This window comes from Labrus mixtus, chromosome 24, assembly GCF_963584025.1.
Source record: "Labrus mixtus chromosome 24, fLabMix1.1, whole genome shotgun sequence".
Taxonomy (NCBI): Eukaryota; Metazoa; Chordata; class Actinopteri; order Labriformes; family Labridae; genus Labrus; species Labrus mixtus.
The window spans coordinates 1,450,248-1,472,177 of NC_083635.1; the positions used below are offsets into that span (position 1 = coordinate 1,450,248).

Sequence of the window (21,930 nt, forward strand, 5' to 3'; positions counted from 1 at the left end):
ACGACAAATGGCATCAATTAAGTGTCAAAAGTTTTAAGGTTAAAAAAAAAGTATAAATATGTTTCAAAGACACATCTTATCCACATGATTTGACCTTTTTATTTTCAGAGATAGTCCCATGAATGTTTTTAATTGCTTCTCTGTTAATGGGCTTTCCCATTTCCATGAAGATCAGACCTTTTGGACAACTTTAACTTAGCTTACCTGGAAACCTCCGAGCATTGCTGTGCTGGATACTGAGCTTAATGTAGCTAACAAGATCTCTATTCTGTTTGGGATTATACTGAGAGCAAAATAAACATGACAGGAATCATTTCAGAGCGGAGTAGAGATTAAAAAGAGGAAGAAAGATGACTTGACAACAAAATGAGGGAGAGAGATTCTGTTGAGTGCTTTAATGTGCCAATGTACAAAGAGATAAATGCTGATTACTGACATCTCTACAATGGCATCTAAAGCATGCCAACACACACACACACACACACACACACACACACACACACACACACACACACTCCTCTGTCATTCACTCACACACACACACACACACACACACACACACACACACACACACACACACACACACACACACACACACACACACACACACCTAAATCCCTATGCACATCATTAGACAGTGTTTCTCTCCAGCCTACTGGGAGCTGATGCATAAAACAGAGCCGTCTCTGTTTACGAGCCTCTACTTTTCATCAGTAAATGAATAACCAAATAAATGCTAATAAATACGACTCAGACCTGAGCTAAAACATACAAGGAATTAGCATGGGTCAGACACCCTGGGGCCACAAGTGATAATTATAATATTAAAGGGCAGTTTTTTTACCAAGCATGTCGTCAAGCTCACGTAGGTCCCCGAAGATATAAAGCACCGAGGGGCCTCACACAAATAAAATGATTTACTCAGAGGCACATTAAAGTGCTTCATTAAAAATCAAAGCATGTAGGTCATTTGAGAAACTGGTGCAAACATATTTGCATTGTCATTCAGAATCAGAGGCCGTTAATTGCGATTGACGCGACATTAATTTCCGCTCCCAATTAAGAAATCAAAACAACTTTAAGTGCATCTGCTGGCTCCTGAAGGAAGCAGCGATGAGCAGTCAAACAACATTTGTTTGCTGCACTATACTTTTGAAAATGCAGAAGGAATCATGGTGAAAAGATTCAGTAATAACAGCAGCTGCATTATTTTAAAATACCTGAAGAAATGAAGATTTCAAACTAGAGGGGATTTAGCTTGCAAGTTGCTTTTGGTAGTTCATCTGTATTCATGTATTTCAATTGTTATTTTAGTCCTTTCACTTTTATTTAATGGTGTGTTGGGAGTTATTCCTTCGTATTTTTAACCCAGGTCTGTTACAGAGTTTATACCTACGGCTCCTCTACACCACCAAAGCACAGAGACGTTTCTAGGTAGCAAAAACACCTTCACTAAGCTGTGATCATACAGTATTAAATACAGTAGTGGTCATATCAAATATCATACTGGTGGTGATGATCTCTACTTCGGCACTTCCTCATTATGTTGGGACTTCTGTTTCACTCTGCACGCATGGAAGGAACAACACACCGAGTCAGGTGATAAAAAAAAGCTTCGTCAGTGACCCAACAGAAAATGTGGTGACCTGACGAAGCTAAACACTGATTAACTGGAGCCCCACCACTGAACACGATGAAGCTGTGACATCTTTCAGACTGATGAAATACCCATGAGCTGGGTCACATGCTAGAAAGAGAACGCTGACCCACAGAGCCGCTGTGACTAATGGAATAATGGCTGTAATAGTGAGAGCTGTAAGTAAAACAAATCCTCGTAAAAGCATTGACTTTAAGGATAGTTTTGCCCCTCAGAAGACCCTGCTTTCAGAATACATCCATCAGTTCAATACTACTTAATATAATTTACATTGTGGATTTACAACATGAGGTTTATGTCGGCCTGAAAAGGCTTGTAAAGTGAGATTAAGTGGCTTCAGCCTCCACTACATCCTTCTCACAAGGTTACTCTGAAGAGATGATTTACATGACAGCCTGCAAATTACAATGTTTTTTTGTACACTCAGGGTACCAATGACCTAACAAGGGGAAAGTACACAAATTTAAGGGATTACAAAGTCTTCTTCAGAGGTTATATAGACAAAAGCTTCACTGAATGTTTTCTCAATTACTCCAATGTGTTGTACCCAAGCAGGAACTGTTTATTATAATATGCATAAAGCATAGATAGACTTTGTAGATGTTGTAATTTGGCTCTGCCTTAGCTAGTTTCTGCTCCCTTAACTACTTGACAGGCTAATTTTGCTGTCACTACTCTTACTCATTGATAACCATCTTTCACACATTCATATCCAGAACCCCGATAACAATGTCATTTTATTTCAAAGTCCAACTTAAACACAAAGTTGTTATGACTCGCACTGTGATTTGCAGGCTGATATCCGAAGCGTTATCTGATAACTCCAGTCATAGTGATCTCAGTTGTTAACTTCCAATAAGATGGTTTTAAAAGCACTTTAGTTGAAGTGACAGGCAGGGCTGCAAAATACAAACAGCTGATCTGCATCAACAACACAGGAAATCTCTCTTATCTTCTGTGGTAAACATCATCATGTCAGTTAATATAACATAAATGGACTTCTGTCAGCTGCGTGAATCGTGAGGCGGATGCACGGCTCGACAATTTGAGAAGGCGGCGAGGGAGGCAGCCCGGATCCTATTTTTACTTGATGGTTGCTCGACAGCTCCGTGGTAAATATGTGACAATAGAGAGCACAGAGAAGCCGCCGCTTCTATCTTCAAAATGTCAGCCAGAGAAATCTTATTTAGCATACCGCTGCCTGTGTCATCTCAAATGTACAGAATGTGTTTTGAAGGGAGAGAGGAGGTCAAAGGGTGAGGAAAGTAATTCAGCACACTAAGGAAGTTGAATTTGTACTTCAGCAGAGAGGAAACATGAAGGGTTTTTTTGCATAATCAAAGCCAAATTTAGAATTATTACCTGCTTTATGGTCTGATCCACTATTTAAAACCAGTACAGAAGTTTGAAAGTGTCTTTCTGTATCCACAACCACAACCAGACATTGCACATCCTCAACATCTGCACAACTTGAGTTTTGATGGAAACGAGATAAAAAAGCGTTTCAATTCAAAAGCATGATAATCAGATGATCTTTTTATGTATGGTGTTAAAGCTGTGATGAATGATACCATTTGACACGTTTTCCCAGTTTATGTGTCCCACTGACATTTGACACTGGTTGATATTGACATTTGCTTTCCCTGTGCCAACACGTGTATTCCAGACTTGCTTTCTCACCAATCTGCTCAGTCTGGGCGCAGTGCTGATCCCTGACATTTACTGTAGACAAGGAGACGGCGGTTTGATGTTAATGAATTGTGGCCTGAACTTCTCAGTAGATACACTGATCCGGTTTATAAATAGTCATCTCCAGTGGCAATGTTTACATGCACACAATTAAGCTTTTCCTCTCATACTAGGGGTTAGGCCATTGTTACCTGTTACCATGAGTTTTAACTTAACATCTGACTATCTTGATTGTTCCCTTTACAATACTGAACAGTGTTTTTTACTGAAATGTGTAATCAGTCTTACATGCATTATCATTGCATTCTAGTATTGGACTTTAGACCCATGGACGGCAGTTTATAGCAAAGAGGGAGTGAGCTTGGATGTTTCCCTTAACTCAAGATGTCAGCCTCTTAAAGCTGAAGGTAACACTTCCCCTTTAACTTTGAGACTAAACTGTTTAAATGCCCCAAAGAGTGTTGAGTAAAGCCACAGTTCCCTAGTGTGTTTCTGTGGATCGTTACTTTCCTAAACTTCTGATGTCCACTGAGAGTCCGTATCTGTCTGGTCAAAGATGACACTCCCTTCCACAAACAGAAAGCAGAGGAGCTGGACGAGATGAGGAAGGATGCTTCGTTCGTCATGGTGGAGAAACTCGCCTCATTGGGAATCGAAAATTTAGCAGACCCTCGGAGGCAGCTGAGCGCAGTGCTGTCTCATACCTCTGACCATGGCTAATCAATCATGACAGCTGCATGTGCACACCCTGTGGCTCACCGTGGTTACAGACAAGTGGGTCGATAACAGAATATTGAGCGGGTGTCTTTATTTTGTTCCCCCAAGCTTGCCTTCACCCACAGGAATCAATCTGTCTTATGAAAAGTTATGAAGCGCAACAGTAACGCTTGATCCTCTTCCACGTCCTTGTGAAAAGTTAAGAGCTCCAGAGGAGTCTGACAAACAAAATGCCACGACTTCTTCACAATGCACCGATGATGAGGATGATGCTCCGGTGAAGCAGGAGACAAGAGTTTGGATTTTCAGAGATGTCCAACCCGAGGATTTGATGTTTACAGGTGAAGGTACACAGCCTTTGCATGTGCATGCGTGCGTTAACGTGCAGAAAAAGCCTCCCAGTCTGACATCCTGTTTCCTCAGTTACAGAGTCGATAAGATGGGTTGTTCCTTGTGACAAACTAAGAGCAGTTCTTGCAGTGCAGTTCACAGGGAAGAAAGAAGAAAGGTGGCATTGTCACGCAAAGCTCCATCCGCTGTTACTGCAGGGTTGTCAGTTTGCCCAGGTGTGTCACAAGTCCCAGGAATAAACTAATAAGACTCCTCCCCACCCCCAGAACCGATGTTGGGGCTGTAAATTCAAATACCCATCAACCTCAGCGCTTACACTTCTGTTGACTGAGGCAAGAAAAGAAATCCCCCGGCCACCAGCTTCACCCTATGAATATCCCCTTCAGGGAAGCTTGTGGCGATTGGCTCTGTCCACTATCAAGTAATCCCTACAGTTGTTGGAAATTGAGCCATTAAAATAAAATAGCCCTAAACCCCCAGAATACCTCTCTTATCGGATGACTCAAGGGTTCTCGGCCTGAAACGGAGCTAGTAATACTCCTCGTAGTTCTTGGGGTTGAGGCAGTAGAGGATTCCCCCGCCGAAGGAGAAGATGGTCCCCCCCCAGGCCAGGCCGTAGCCCCAGTTGAACTCGTGGTAGATCCTCAGGTTGATGCTCTCGATGAACTTGATGGGGTAGAGGACCAAGCTGCAGGCCTGGAGGACAACTGGAGGGACACAGGCAGACAATAAATACAAGGTAAAATACAATTACTTACAGCAAAAGCTCAAGGACACATATAATCCACTGTGGTACTGCTGCAGGTCCTTCCTCTCTATAAAGTCAGCATAGAAACTAGATCATGCAAGTTCATGATACATAAAACAGTCAGTGTTTTTATCTAGCATAGCTATTTCAGCAAGACACCCACATGGGCTCCAGCTGGAAGAGGCAGAAGGGTTGTTAATATTGAAAGTATTTATGTAGTTTGTAATTTATCAATGCTAAAAGAACAGCTGTACATTCATTCAAATATGTGAGTCATCAGGGAAGAATGGTTCTTTTATTTAAAGCTAGCAAGGCTTCATTAGCCTATGCATAAGGAGGTCAATATTGAGGTTTTTATGTCATTCTTTTAGCAAAAGTAGATTAAACCTACACTTGTTTCTTTTATATTTTAAAGCAGTAATAAATAACTTGAATAATATTACAGATTAGGATTGACTGGGTCTGGAAAGAGAGGCTGTCATTTAGCGCTGTTTGCTTCATGTAGCACATTTTACAAAAACAAAACAAATCAAACAGAAAGTAAAGAAAGGGATGGTCATGGAAAACAGAATGGATGATCTGGGGTAATGAGACAGTGGAAAAGGATGAGAGTGACTAAAGAGTCAAAGGAAACGGGACGAGTTAAGAAAGCGATAAAGTGATGATTGAAGGTGAAAAAAGGAGGATGGAGGGAGAACTGATAGCTGTTTTAACAGAGGGGGGGGGGGTGAGGAGATATGTATGGCAGTGGAACAAAGGGGAACACATCAATCGTGACTCCTTCAAAGGCAATTCATCTTGCGGGAACACAAACACGCTCTGGCACTTTCCTGCATGAGAGAAAAAAAACAAAACACGGACTGCTTAAAATCTGAAAAGCATGCAAATATTAACACGGAGGGTGTGAATAACAAGCCTTGAAGAGGAAGCTGGTTGTGAGGAAGTGTGTATGTGTTCCATGATTAACTGAGGGTCCCCTAAGAGTCCCAAAACACACAAACGCCTCTGTGTTTGGCTTTTAAGATGTCATTTAGAGATGTTGCTTATGTCCAATCACGAGTGAAGTAAATACATTTTGACAGCTTGTGTTTTTTCTTTTTCTTTTTGTAAAGTGTTAAAAGTTTACTCATCTCTGTTTTGCAGGATCGTAAACAACATATTCAATTATTCATGCTTGTTTTGTGTTGAATCAAAAGGGTGCATTTGGACTTTTTCAAAAAGCAAAGTTTAATATTCTAAAGTTGATTCAGTGATTTGGCACATTTAGTTCCCTTCCATGGCGCTCAAAATGACAAACATCATCCACTTTTAAAGACCCGCTCCAGTTCCCTTAGGAAAACCCTTGTATATCTCTCTATTTTCCGAAGGTTGTCATCCTTTATAAACTGCAATTGCAATCTGCTGCAACTTATGTAGCAAACAAAGAGATGTTAGCGTTGACCAGGACTTTGAAATTCTCGGAACATTTCAGTCTCAAAAACTTGTGCAAGATTGGTTCTGACACAGGCTTTAGGAAGAAAAAAGGAAGCTCAATGGAACCCTATAATCAGCAATAACTGCTTGATAATATCTCTTGCACTGTAATGACTATGCATAAATAATCTTATTCAAACTGTTAATGAAAGAGTACCCAATTGAGGAAGAGACCTTCAGGCTAGCATGGCTGCACACTTTAGGCAGACTTCCCAGTAAAACTTCAAGATTATACTTAAAAAAAGAGGACGTTTATTATGTCCTTATTGGATGGTTGTCCTTGTCCTTGTTGCAGCTGATAACAGGAGGGGAGAGCTGCCAATAGTACAGCACTAAGGAGTGAACAGTAAATCCTCAAACAAATGGCAAGCGAGAAGCTGAAGTTTTGTAGATCATCCCCTGTGTTTCAGCAGAATTCTGAAAAGTTAAGGGAGTGGAGAGTCGGAAGATCTGTAAGTGGTCGTTTTTTGAAAATAATCTTTTAGCGACTGGCAGTGGGAACACATCCGAAGGTCACATGGATCTGAAACTCTCCCTGCTTCATCATTTTTACAACAAATGATGAGCAAATGTGGAGAAAAACATCTGGTTCTAGAATGAAAACTCAGAGGTATAAGTCAGGAAGAAAATGACAGACTGAAAAGTCATATTTTTGTAACATGTGGTGGCTGATGCCGGATGCTACCTTTTTGCATCTGTTAGCACATCAACAGTGATGTCATACTGCATAGACATGCCCTAGAGTACACCTCTATATCGCTGCAGCAAGGAGAGAAGTTCAAATGGCGTTGCATTGCGTGTGCAAACAATGGGAAGAAGTCAGACGTATCCTTATGGGACGCAGTAACTAATTTGGTCCTAAACCGTTCTGTTCACATTTTTGTATCAATTATGGATCAATTTTGGCATTTACAGCTAAGTGCTTTGTTCCCAAATGACTCGAATTTGCTACAGCTCTGATTCATGCCTCTGAGGCGAGTTTTTTTATTTAGAAATTGCAGCTGAGGCTTAGCTATTCAGGCACCTGCCAAACATCACAGAAAAAAACATCAATTCTCAGAAACCAAACTGAATTTCTTTAAACTAAAGTCATTGCACCGATAGTATCACGTTATCTGAAGGAGACTCTTATATGTCTATACTAAAGACATTAGGTAAATATTAAAGAAAGTGTTTAAATGCAAGTTTCCTGGGTCACACTTCTGACTTTGTACCTTCTTATGTATTCAAGCTGGAAATGTCAGACTCTCTGTTTGCTCTGCCGAGGCTCAAGACAGAAAAAGCCTTTCAATCATTACAGCATACGAAGTGGCTGTATTTAAATGAGCAGTCAAATGTCAGACAAATACAGTGTAATAGGGATATTCAATTCCAACTTGTTGCATTTCCACTGCCCACACAAGCTGTAACAGTAGGAAAAGGCGACCCCCACTCCGCAGAGCTTCTGTAAATCTCTGCACCATCCCTTTAAGTTAAGAAGATTTCTGCTTTAGTGCTGAATCGCACCACTGTACTTTGCACAAAAACACATCCGACAGGCAACACACCCCGCTTTGCAAAATGAAGCACTTCATGCCCCAAAAAAAGAGACATTTTCTAATTATTCTTGGAGGTGAGGACGGGGACAACGTGGGGAACTTGACAGTCGTCCAACTGGAGATTGGGGCTGGCTGGGGAAATTAAACAGACAGGCGTGACGCTCTGCTCCGACCCTGCTGGGCCAGACTCATAAAAATAAGATTTTCTCTAAATGAGTTTGAGGGAGAGAGGAAAAGTGTGTGTGTCAGTGTGAAAATGTGTGTGTGTGTCTATTGAATGAGTAAGTAAGGATTATCATTTAAATGCATGTCAGTTTTCAATGTGATTACCCTGCAACCTTCCAGCTACCTTGTCTAAATTGGCTAATTAAGTGTGTGTGTGTCATTAGGTGTGTGTACTTTAGCACATAATGAGTGTGTGGCCTTCGACCCAGCACTGATGACATTGTGTGTGTGGACAACAGTTCATTGTGTGTGTGTGCTGACCTGCAGCGAAGAGCATGAAGGCGACAGGTGCGTAGAAGCGCCGTCTCGTGCCAATGCACACGGCAACCAGGGCGACCAGGAATGACATCAGCACCAGGGCTCCACCCCCTAGCAACAGGGCTAGCGTAGCAACCTGCCAGTCTGGAAAGGAAACAAGGGAAGTGGGGTAAAAAGGAGGAGAAATGAGAGATGGAGAGCAAGGAGGAGGCATATAATAAAGGAAGATTGACAGAGAAAGTGTTTGAGAAACATGTTGCATAAAAACATTTAGAGAATATTCATGAAAAAAATGCAAAGTAGTGAACACACACCAGGGCTACAATGAATGCTCGACCCTGAGGGCATCCTCGGAGGAGAGACGGAGCCACCAGAGACATATTATTTTATTTGACATTTTATATTCATCGTCAAGTATGTTGATTAGAAGGAGACTGAGGGAAGAGCAGGGATGGAAGGAAAGGAATAAAAGAAAGTGATGGACTGAAAAGGGGGAATAGGGGGAACAAAAGAATATGGAGAGGAAAATGTGGAAAGAAGACGGAAGGTGGAAGAAAAGATGGTATTAACTGTAAAGAAAGAAGGGGAATGAAGAGGGAAAGAAAGATTCAGTTTTGAATGAACTTTAGTAAAAATGAAGGAAAAAAGAGACAGAGAGAGACGCAAGATGGATGAGTGAATTAAAGATCATAGAAGCAAGGAAAAGAGGCAATAGGACAGGAGAAGGATGAAAAAATGTACAATGAAAGGAAAGCTGAGAGAAGTTAGGACAGAAGTAAAGGAGGAAAGAATGGATAAAGTTTGAAAAATAATAAAATCAAGACAATGAAAGGAAGGAAGGAAGGAGGAAGGAAGGGGAAAACTAGAATTAGAGAGGAAAAGATGAAGGAGATGGAAGGGGGGAAAGGAGAGATGGTTGTTAAAGTGAAACAATGTTTCACATGTAGGAGAGAGACAAAATTACAGACAATGAAAGTAAAGAAAGAAAGAAAGGGGAATGAATCAATGGATTCAGATGAGAAGAGGAAAGGAAGGGACTGATAAAGGAAGCTAGAAGAGTATAGACAAAGTTTGGAGAAAAGCAGAATATAAAAGAATTTAAAGGCAATAAAGAAAAGGAAGCAAGGACAGAAAAGAAAAGAGGTACGAAGAAAGGTATGAAGTGAAGAAGTAAGCAAGGATATGGGGAGAAAAGGTGATAAAGTCAGGGCACATTTGATGAATAAAGAGTAAAGGAGAAAAGAGGATGAAAGAAATACAAAAGGGAGGGTAAGGAGGACAAGATCCTGCAAAGGAACAAAGAAGGTAGATTCAAGAAAGTAAAGAATGGAAGGGAACAAAGGAAAGAGAAGAAACAACTGTGTAATAAGATCAAGAAAAAACAAAGTGAATCAAGGAAAAAATGGAGAGACAATTTGGAGTGAGAGTAGGAGGAGGTCTTTGTGGCGACGATGTGTGGAGAGGGTGATGGGCGATAAAAAAGTGGCCAGGCATTATGTTACAAGGACAGAGAGAGGGCAGCATGAAAAAGAAATGTCAAGAAAGGGGGGAGGAAGAGGAGGAAGAGAGTGGTGAAGGTAGAGCGAGGGAAAGAGAGGGAGGAGGAGGCGAGGAGGTGAGGAGGGCGTGATGGGGCTGGAGACGGAGCAGCGCTGAGTAAAAGTAATGAAGAGAGAGAGCACTTAGAATACCTGAGCTGACAAAAAGCATCGGCTAAAAAGCTCTGCTGGCATCTTATCAAAAATCTGTCCACATTTATATATAGGGAAGCACCGGGGCCAGATGCACTCGGAAATAGCACACACGCACGCACACAACACACACACATACACAGATACACTGTCACATCAAAAGACACTCCCCAAACGTAGTACCCTACATTACGTCAAACTCAAGATTTGAGTATTTTTGTTTTCCTACTTAAGGTGTGCAAAGACAGAAGGTAAGGCAGCTTTTAGATGCAGCCGGTTGCCTAAATGGTGGATATAAAAAGACACATTCAGATAGGAATTCAACACAAAATAGAGAGAAGAGCAGAGGTGGGAGGAAAAACAAAGGAGACTGGAGGGGGAAAGGATAAAGTGTACCTTCTATAGGTGAGTTTTAAGAGCCTGCTTTTTGGGGTGTGTAAATGAATTGTTTCTACGATGCATCGCGATTCAGAAGTGGATGATTCTGCATCGATGCAGTGACAGAACATAATCGATTATTGTGTACTGATGTTGCTTGTAGATTTTCAGACTTATGGAAAGACAAATAATTGCACAGCTAGAAGGCTGATGTGACTAAGGAAATGACACAATCATTCAATATTCCAAAGGAGATGAATTCACAAAGACTCAAACGCATGTTTAGCATGAACTATAGTTTGTCTGCCTTTGCCACTAGTGGCCTCAGATGTTATTGTTCTGCAAAACTGAGACTATAGTGTCCCTCAAAGTAAAACTGGATGGTGAAAAAGGGCTTATAAGCTACATCAGCCCCCTCTGTTTAAACTTTCTTTTCGCTCAAAGGTCAGCGCTGTCTTGATTTTGGTCGTCGGCCAAAATTAGCATCTTGAATTCTATGTGAAAAACATCATGCAGATGTAGCACAAGCTAATCCACTGATCCAGTGAATTTAAGTGGAAAAGATGGATTGCAGTATGAAAATTCTTTATTTTATATGTGACTGGGTGTTTAGGGGCTGGACACATACATACACACACACATACACACAACTTGTCATGTAATCCATCTTGGCTCAGAGGGAGAAAATACATTTGACCATTTCAAACCTTTTATTCCACCTGTCTGGGCACAAACTGTGATCAGATTTGATGCTGTCAGACTGGCCGGGCTCATGTAAGCTGCTGTAACAACCTATTTCTGTACAACACGGCTAAACTAGGAAAGTGCTGTATTACTCATTAAATAATCTGTAGTCCTTGAGGACATACAGAAAGCAAACTTCAAACTAAAAGTTCTGTATGAAACATCAATGAACAGTGTCAGCTGTCAGTACAGATACAAGGCACTGCAGGGACATTTAGGTGAATTTATTTGTATTTTACAGCTGTTTGAGTCGTGTAAATGCGGGCGATGCCTAAATTTACTGCTCTAGCATGGTAAAAAACCTTATGAAAGATGGATGGTGAAGGAGCGAGATAAGGAAAGATGAGAGATTTAGAGGCAGAGGGAGGGAAAGAGAGAGGTGAAAGATGAGATGAAGAGGTGGATAGTGGGAGGCAGGGAGGGAAGGAGGAAATTAAAGATGAAGAGAGCAGAGAGGCGAGATAGAAAGATAGATCTTTGGTGCAAACACAAAGTTGAATCAGGAATGCAAAGCAACAGTAAACAGCACCAAAGTATTCCAACCTGAAGGCCCAATTTTTCTTTTCTAGCCTGAGTCTGATCTGCCCGTGTGGTGTTGTCTGCACATGTTAGCATCTGTTTGCTTCATTTTTTAGGAGAAGCACTTCAGGCAAAAAAATCTGGAGTCAGCTCAGCAAAACCAACAACATCTAAGCAATTCTGTTGCCCCCGTGAGAGTTGCCCAAAAAGTTGCCCTGTAGAAGCGACGTAACAAGGTACACAGGAGCGGAATGAGAGATGAGAGAGAGAGAGATGCAGCGAGGTGGAGGCGAGGGTGAAACAAGGCTCTCGGGAGGCTCAGGTGGTTTATCCTTCATTCATTTTTTAACCTCCCTCCAAGCATGGAGCAGGTTCAGTCTGTGGAGGCAGACTCAACCAATCACAAGTCGGCACAAAACCGAAAGGCATCACAAAAACAATCAGAAGGGAAAACAAATGTCCTCAGCAATAGTTCATGTGAAATTACATCTCTCTCTTGTATGCAGACGTCCTCTTGTGGACTCACTGGAGCACACTGAACTTTGGAAATGTGTTCATGTGAGCTTCATTAGCCCAAACTCTGTGAGGCACGTTAATCAAACAGGTGTTATGTGAGACTAACCAATGGTTAAATCACGTTCACTAGAAACAGAAGGGACCATAAAACCGTATACACCACTTTCAGGCTAACAGTTAGGGTTGACCATTTTGCCCACTTTTCTGTCATTTCCACATTTCAATGTTACTGTTGACACGTTAGATTAATCGTTTTTCTCTCACTAGCTATAGCTTACTTATTTTGATCATTCATCTGCTGTGTCTGGTGACATTTTGCAAGTATTTATCAATTAAGCTGCCTTCAGCGGAGTGTTTGACCCCTCTATACACTAAAGCTCCTGTTAGGAGTTTTTAACTGGTTTAAAAAGAAGACTGAAATTAATATTGATGCCTTTTAAAGAACTACAGAAGTAACCACTTTAAAGATATGATTAAGAAACTGAATCTAAGATGTATCCTCATGATTGTTTTCCTCTTCATAAGGCAAGTCATTTTTCATCACTTAAAGTGGTATTTGTTATATATATTGTTGGAATAAGATATACTTATCTTCAGTAACTGGCACTATTCTGTCTCACAGTCACTTAAACTGCTGCAAAAAAAATCATGCGCCCGCACAAACACAGCTTTCACTGTGAAACTCTCTCTGCTGTTTTATCTTTTATATGCATACAATATGCAAAGCCCTCTTTCTGTCTCTCTCTCACACTGTGGCAGACTTACATTTTCCAAATTCCTTCATGGACATGGTAACAAATATAGGAAACTGCATAACTTTCCATATGCACCGTACAAATCATCCCTCTTCCTCTCACTCGCACACACACTCTGATGTGTGTAACTTGCACATTTGACGAGTTTCTCTCACACAGACACACATTGTGCTGTGCTGTGAGAAATGTCTCTTGCTCCTAATGTGACTGTTTGCCTTGTGACAGGATTACTGCACTGAACTGTCGCAGGTTTTCTTTACTGTAAAGCCACTCCAAGCTGTCATGCTGATTAGCTGCTCTACTTTGGATTCATGTATCCTTAACACAACCTGTCAGTCCTGGAGCTGCAAATGTAAAATCAAGAATCATATATTAAGTATTTTGTCAGATGTCCAAACATTTCAATCATTGCATTAAGTCTAACACTACAACGTGTTATAACTTGGAAAAGAGGCTCAGCCTATATTTCACAGTATACATCACACAATAAAACATCATGTAAGCTTGACAAGTCCTGCTCTGCTCCAGTTTGCAAACCAGCTCCAGCAAAGCAAAGGCCCAGATCTATAATATTGTACTCAATGCCCAAATCAAGTCAACCATTTAAATGTTAACCTGCTCAACAATTAAAAAAAAATAAAACAAAGAGGAGACTCAAAGATGGCTGCAGACAAGAGCTCTGTGTGAACCACTGCCGCAGGAAATAAATAAAGTTAAAACAACGCAGAAATCCCCGCAGATTGTGGATACATACGCCCGGTTAATGTTCACTTGTGTTTCCTTCTGCTCACATCCTCTTGTCTGCAGAGGATCACACAAAGAATCCTGTGTAATTCTGGCACAGCTGGTGGTGAAGATGCCTTCATGAAATGCTGACACAAGGATGTACTGTAACATCACTGACTTTTATGAGCTACTGAACTGCTGAGATTCACAGTTTACACAGGAAAGTTTGGTGGCTGACAAGCGAGTCTCACAATTCCATTTGTGTTTGCTAAGTGTGGACTTTCTTAGCACCATTTAAGGAAGGGCTGAGCGATAAATCAATCTTATTGATTAATTCTTATTTGCAGTTTCGGACTATTTTTAAATGAAAGTCTAGATTTTCCCCGACGCTCCTTCTGGGCTCCTCTAGTTCACACCCTCCTCCCCTGTTCCCAGAAATGGGAAAGTCTTGTCAGTCATTTGGAACTGGGTTGGTTTTGGGGCGTCAGACCTTGAACAAACCACAGTCTGCTGCAATGTTTGTTCAGAGGCTGTTGCAAATAAAGGCAGCAGGCCAGCAGCACGACCAATTTATTTCAACATCTCAAACAGAGGCATGCATCCGAATGGGAGAAATGTGTCTCACTACAAGATGCTCAAGACCACTAACAGCCCACAAACAACTGATGAAAAGGAGACGATATCTGTCTAATCATTTCCCCATTGCATTACGCATGACATGAAAGAGATGGAAATCTACCACTGATGCAGTGGCGCTGCATATACCTAAAGACATGGTGACCATGTATACAGTAGAAAAGCCTGCCGAAAATGATCATCCAAGAAGGGAAATTCAATTTGCTTTTGTGAAATGTTATTAATATTTTATTAATTAAATGTAAACACAGGAGGTTTATTTTCGACAAACATAGGAACAGTAAGTAAATACCAGAGGAGATACTGTAGTTAAACTTTAATTTGCTCTTTTAAAGACGTTAGATAAAGTAGAATTTGTTTATTTTTAGACTTTTTGTGCTTTTCTATGCCGTCACATGCTGCTGCTGCGATACCATATATGCTTTGAAGAAAGCTTGATTTGCATCCACCAAAAGGATTATGTGTGTTTGGGCACATGAATACCCTTTTCCCCATCATGCCCCGAGAGAAAAAAAGTGTATGTGTGTGTGTGTGTGTGTGTGTGTGTGTGTGTGTGTGTGTGTGTGTGTGTGTGTGTGTGTGTGTGTGTGTGTGTCTCTATGCGAATGTTTTGGGGATGGCAAGTAGGAGCTGCAGGTCCCCGGCTATTCCCCTGTCTGTCTGCCTGCCACAGAACTGAATGCCACATCATTTCCCATTCCTCGTTCAGCCGCTACAAATAGAACGGGCGTCTCAGGGGGCTGAGCTCACTGAGAGGAGAGATGGAGTCAGAGGAGAGGAGAAGAAGGAGGAGGAGGGGTGAAAGAGGAGGGGAAGAGGGGGAGAGACTTGACCCTGGAGAAAATGGAAAGGAGAGATGGAGACGGGGAAGGCTGAAATTACAAAGGGAAAATGATTAACATTAGAAATGTAACAATGAAACCCTTGGGGAGGAGAGGAAGCGAACTGAAGGAGGAAGGAGGGGAGAAAAAGAGACAAGAGGGAACGAGGAGCAAACAGAGAGGAGATGGAAAAAAGAGAAACAGGCGAGAAAAAGACAATTCATTTAAGGTTTCAGATGAAAAAGGCCAGAGGAGTGAAAGCTACAGACGGATCGATACGCTGATAGAGAAAGATGAGAGGGGCAGAGCGCGACGAGGCAACATTTTATAGAGGTTTCAATGGTGACTGATTTTAAATCTGCCACAATAAGGGATGGCTGAATCTGGGTCAAAAAAGTCCAAACTGACATTGTTGTGCTCTAAATTATTTTAAAGTGAGCATGTGTTTCTTAAAAGTGTAAAGTGGCCAAAAAAGGTGCAAAAGCACTCACACAAATATTGTTAGAAAAAAGTAAAAACATTGCAATAGTATCTCAGAATATAACCAATGCCAAGAGAGAGCCATGGGAAACCTCTTCTCAAGGTCAGGTGAATGACAAACCTTCTGTCAGCAACAGCACACCTTTTGTTCTCAGCTATCTGGAGCACTTTGGTTTCAGTCAAAGTTACATGTAGTAGTTTTTTTGGATGGCAAAAAGCGACCAAAAAATAGCTGATTGTTCATTCAACTGAGGAAAAAGCCAAAAATGGAAGTTGAAGGACTACAAAGGAAATAGGGAGGAGTGTTGTCAAGACGAGGGCGATGTGAAAAGGAAACAACAGGAGGGATGAAGATGATGAGCAGGTTCAGCGTGACAAGATGATGTAAGCAGGGAGGAGAAAAATGGGAATAAAGAGAGAAAGACAGTAGGTAGAAATCGAGGTGTAACTTTTTAAGGTTCAGACACCTTTCAACTGAGTGCAGTGTTTGTGTGTGTGTGTGTGTGTGTGTGTGTGTGTGTGTGTGTGTGTGTGTGTGTGTGTGTCTGACAGCTTAAAGTTTCCCTGATGTCAGCCTATAAGGCCAAACGCCCACTACAAAATTTTTCATCTAACAGCATATCCCATTTGTCAAATGTGGGTGAATTCACTTCCAGGATTTTGCTCGGAGCTGTCATGATCTTGGATGTCAGCTTTTGAAGTTTCTGCACTTGCAAAAAAATCCTTTAACCCCCTTTTTTTTAACAGTTAATATGACACGTACATGTTGAAGTGATGGGTTTGTGGTATTCTGGTGAGTAAATGTTTGGGGGTTTTGGCATGATATCTGGTATCTTGTGTGCATAAAGAATTATTGGCTAGCGCAGGTGAACAGTGGCGAGGTTGGAAAGTAATAAATTAAAGGATGAAAACGTATTTATGGATGCTAACACACAACATTTGATGATTATTTAGTGTTGAAGCCTTGACTAATAGTTACCTTGTCATCATTTAGAAGACAATTCTTCTGAATGTTTTCTAATGTAAGACACAGCACAGGGAATAAAATGACAGGACTTGAAACCTGAACATTGAGCCTCTTATGGAGCTGTGTTTGCGCTGAAGATTTAGGTCCAATATACATTTATTTTTTCACTTTTTTTCAGGTTATCTGCACAGTCCGTGTCATGTTCACAACATATCCAAGAGACAGACGAAGCAAAAGAGTCCGACATGATCAGTTTTTACATCAATGCCATGTGTGATTGGACTTACTCACAGTATCAGTGAAAGAGTGGAACATACAGGCAAACAGAAGAGTATGAAGCAGCTTCATTACATCCATGAAGATCTAACCAATAGTGCATCAGTTTCAGGATATAAACACTGTCACCCCACCAACTCACTGAATTTTCCTGACACATCAGCAAACCCCAACTTCTTTCAGAAATTTTACTAGACAGCTCTCTTGTATGCAAAGTTTACATTCCTTATTTGAGCCCTTTAATTGTAATATGAAGGAAGTGAAGGTCCGATTTTCTCCTGACATGACAGGAATCCCAAATCAGGGTGCCCTGGTGGTCTTGGGTTAATGCTGTGTGAACTTCACATTATGGTTATCCTTCTAGTTTAATAGCATTTATGCCGACATCCAAATTGCAATTATGACTAAGAAACTCACTGGGATTTTTGTGAAAGCTCAGGGAAAAAAATCAGAGTTGGCACATAATAACAGGGAAACGCCTGAAAAGCAGCCAAGCGTGGCCGCTTCACGTCAGCCAAGGTCTGCGTTTAATATAATTAGATTTAATTTAACCCTCCAAAGACTGACTTCAGAATCATTCAAATGTCTTGGGTTTGTCTAAAGACATAAACGTTAGGGACATTTGTTGCATGTTATTCCCCTTCCGTCTCCTCCCTCTTTTTCTGTCATCCTTTCCTGTCAAATCTATAATACGTTTCATTTAATAGATCCCATGTTACTATGTCTGGCCGAGTAAGATTGCTGTTGTGAAACTGCAGTCTCGTATGAAGGCCTTTGCGCACAGCTGAAATGTGCTCCAGATACTCATAACAATAAAGATTACAAAAGCACCTGTATCAGGGAACAAGGACTTTTATACTCCAGTTATTACAGCTGTTTTCTGCACTATCGTTCTCTTCCAATCCGCTCAGCAGGATCATCGTTTATGCCTTTGTTTATCCCTCTCAGTCTAATTAATTGGATGCTATGCGCTGCATGTTGTGAACTAAAGATTGCATACTCTGATTGGAGTATTACATGATCTTTCTGTGCATACATTACAGCAGTGTGCTTGTTGTTAAGGGAGGAAGGCAGCGACACAGAGATGAGAGCATTTAACTGGAGCTGGGGGATGTTGTCTTAGTCACCTTTAGAGGCATACCTTGTGTCGTTCCATGTCTGGGACCATGTTACAGCTAAACACAGCTAAGTCGTATATCTTCATTTCAATCATTAAGCTCAAATTGATGATGATTGATTCACTGGAGTCATTAGGACAAAATAGTAAGAAAAGTCTCACTTTTTTGGCATGGCACTAGAGAAGGGAGAATAGCAATGGAAACTTGGTAATGGTGGTAGTAAGGGAAACATACAGAGAGATTGCTGATAAAGACAGCGTGACATTTATAGGCGTACTTGTGTATAAACGTGTACAATTAAATTGATTCTTTTGTAATGAGTTATGTTTGAAGTCACATTACAGTAACATCATTTCAGTAGAATCCACCTTGACTTGCTTTGTGTCGGCAAAGTTGAACAGTTTTTGACAAAATTTCAACTTTAACTCTCAAACTCAGGGGTTGACCAGAATCAGGCCGTCTTGACCGTTCTCACCTCATGTGAAAGGTAGGCAATGACAGTGAAATACTTTGTAGTCTGTTGGGCGACAGCCTCTGTACGCTCCAACCACTGAGCTAAACCAATGCCCCACCTGCCCTTTTTGAACCGTATGGTTACCATGCAGGTTTAAGCATTCTTATGACAAAGTATTCATTATCAACATCTAACTTCAACAGTGTGCTAGCTCCTCTTTCTAAATCAGAAAAGGTTCAAAGATAATTGTCCTGCTGCAATCGTTCCAGTTCTACATTATAACAAAAACAGAAGATCACAATGAACGAAAGGAACAAGCTAATTTAACAGATACTGCTGCTTTGGTCTGTCCCCGCTGCTGGCACAAGCCAAGAGAGTTGGCACAAGCACGGCCGGATTTTCTTTTTTTTAGATCAATGGTTTTTTTTGTGTGTGTGTGTGTGTGTGTGTGTGTGTGTGTGTGTTGCAATGTTTCACACACACACACACAGGAGGTGAAACACACCTGTCGCCGGCCAAGACATCTAATTAGGAAGTCCTAGAGTCTGGGTGTGTGTGAGTGTGTAAGTGAAGGGAAAGAAAGCACTGAAAATTGTGGTCATAAAATGTGTCAGCAAGTGTGTGTATGTGCGTGTATGAGAATTTGTGTGTGTGTGTGTGTGTGTGTGAGAGTGTGTGCAGGTCCTAGGAGAGGAGGTACGGAGATGTAACAACAGAGAAATCAGAGTGTGACATAAAATATTCAGCCGGGCTTCAGAGGAGACTGTCCAGAAATAGGTCAGCTCAACGTGGTAGCCTCTTATTGGCACAAAAATCACACACACATAAAGTCATGCACTCACACACAGAAACCCAGGTTCCCCTTCTGCCAAACACACGCACACACACAAATTGAATTTCTTACAGATACACACAAACCCAGACATGCAGAGACGTAATATTTAGATAGATAGATAGATAGATAGATAGATAGATAGACAGACAGACACACAGACAGACAGACAGACAGACACACAGACAGATAGATAATAATTAAAGTAACGCTCATGAACTCTCTTTTCCCTTGAAACCAAACAAACATCAATCTTCAACCCCTCTTCTGCCCCAAACCCAAAACTGAAAGATCTCTCCTGGGTGTGACAACAGGGTCGCCTTCCAGACAACAAAAGAAGGGGAAGGACAAAAAACAGAGAGAGAGAGAGACAGGTTATCTGTGCTGACAAATGAATGAATTAAGCGTTGAGTCAAGGGTGCAACACCCGGGAGAGTTGGTATACTTTACAATGAAGGTGGTAGCAGTGCTGCAGCACTAATAACCAAGGATTCTGGACACAACTACCTGCATGTACACTTGCAAATACACACACATACACAAATTGCAAGTCTGCCTTAAGCGATCTGCATTAGAGTCCTTCCTCCTCACCCTCATTACACATTGTGTCAATCTAAGTGCTACTGCACATACTGTATACCTGATTACTCCTTTATATTACTCTACTCCCTTTACTCTCTACTCTCTCTACTTGTGCAATAACAATAAAGGTGAAGCTTATCTAATTTAAACGGATTGCTAGAAGACAAAGAAAAGCAGAAAGAAGCTCAAACCAGAGGATTTTTAAACTTTAAATCCATTCCCCATTACGGAGTAACCCATTATGTTGTCTGTATTATCAACTCATTGTTTATTCTCCCACTCAAATATAGACTGTTTGCAGCCAACCGGCGCTTGTCCATCTCGTTGGGACAGACGTCGCCCTCATCCTCTCTGCTCATCCACCTCTGTTTCTCCTCAAACACATCCCTGAAGGAGCTGCAGCCACTTGTGCACCCATTAACATCAGGGTTTGTATTTGCCATGCATCAGTGTGTACTCAAAAAGGCACATCTGCAGCTTTTTTTTGTGTCGGGAGAAAGGAGGGGATGAGATAGGAAATGGTGCGTCTGATGCAGATTAGACAAACGACTCAAAGTATCTTGTTTATAATTTAATTTTCTTTTAAAGTTCAAAGAAGTAAAAAATCATTCATAGTGCATTGGAGGTATGGAAAAATGCATTCACTTTACCTCCACAATAATTAATATGGAGATCCCAGTGGTGTCACTGGTTGGCAGGATGATGCTTCGTTATGCTTGGTTAGAAGCAGCAGGGAGTCAATGCACTGATCAGCACAAAATCTTTCTATATATTGTAGAGTCAACACACTATTGTCTGCATTTTTATCCAGGGTTGCCCTCCTAGAGGTGAGGAAGCATTGCCTTCTTCATCATCATCATCATCATCATCAGCCTCACTCCCTGCTGTCATTCACAACAACTCTTTGTTCGCTAGAAGACACATTCTAACTACCCTGTATGCTGTGAAGTGTGCACAGGACAGGACAGATGATGGATGAATGTATGAGCACATGCATTGTGACTTTACCTGAGCCCAAGGTGCTGCTGCACTGCCAGTCCTCGGTGCTCACAGGCTTCCAGCAGGACTCCCACAGGGACAGGTAGTACTGGTCGTCGGCAGTCACCCACGCCGGGCTCATCACGGCTCCCACATCCAGGCAGAGCGCCAGGAACACGCACACCAGCCCGACCAGCTTCAGCGGCGTCAGCGGGGAGCTGCGCGCCGACTCCTCCGTCTCGGTGACAGCGGACGACATGGCGGGGCAGGAGGATGCTAATGGGTGGGTTTGTGTTGGTGTATCCCTTCCAGATGGTGTGTGGATATGTGACAGTCAGCGAAGGCGGGGAGGTCTGAGCGGAGAGTTGTCGCACGCCGCAGCCGCCCTGCGTTGCGCGCTGCTCGGACGCTGCGCCTGTGAGCTCCACCACTGCCGCGCACAGGAGATCTCCACCGTATACAACACTGACGTCAAGGCCCCGAGGGATCAGTGAGGTGCTACATGGTCCTAAAGAGAGGGAGGGGATGAAAAAGAAGAAACGCTGCTTTTCCAGGGGCGTAGTTAGGATTTAAAACTAGAGGTCCCCAGTCCCAATCCCCGAAATTTAGTGTTCATTTAATTGGCCACCAACCAAAGTATGCACATTTTCTCTGGACTGCTAGATCATATATTACGTTTAAGTCAGCTTATCATACATTTTTAGATAATATACTTTAAAATGAAACTATAAGGCAAAAATGACTACAAGAAAAACAATAAAATGCATTCAATGCCTTTCAGGTTTGTCCTTTTCAGTAACT

The 21,930-nt window shown here is 41.7% G+C and overlaps 1 protein-coding gene across 1 annotated transcript; it reads right to left on the reverse strand.

Moving 5' to 3' along the window:
• Positions 1-614: 614 nt before the first annotated feature.
• Positions 615-21,869, reverse strand: LOC132959589 (transmembrane protein 47-like). Its single transcript, XM_061032715.1, has 3 exons — positions 21,160-21,869; positions 8,660-8,800; positions 615-5,121 (listed from the first exon to the last, which is right to left on the reverse strand). The coding sequence occupies exons 1-3, from the start codon at positions 21,386-21,388 to the stop codon at positions 4,943-4,945; spliced, it is 549 nt and encodes a 182-aa protein (XP_060888698.1). The 5' UTR covers positions 21,389-21,869; the 3' UTR covers positions 615-4,942.
• Between the last annotated feature and the right edge of the window lie 61 nt (positions 21,870-21,930).

Excerpts from the sequence above, each read along its gene's own strand:
- LOC132959589 (XM_061032715.1), bottom strand. The coding sequence starts at position 21,388 with ATGTCGTCCGCTGTCACCGAGACGGAGGAGTCGGCGCGCAGCTCCCCG. Across the intron at positions 8,801-21,159 it reads CAGCAGCACCTTGGGCTCAG|ACTGGCAGGTTGCTACGCTA; the intron begins GTAAAGTCACAA and ends TTTCCTTTCCAG. Across the intron at positions 5,122-8,659 it reads CTTCATGCTCTTCGCTGCAG|TTGTCCTCCAGGCCTGCAGC; the intron begins GTCAGCACACAC and ends GTGTCCCTCCAG.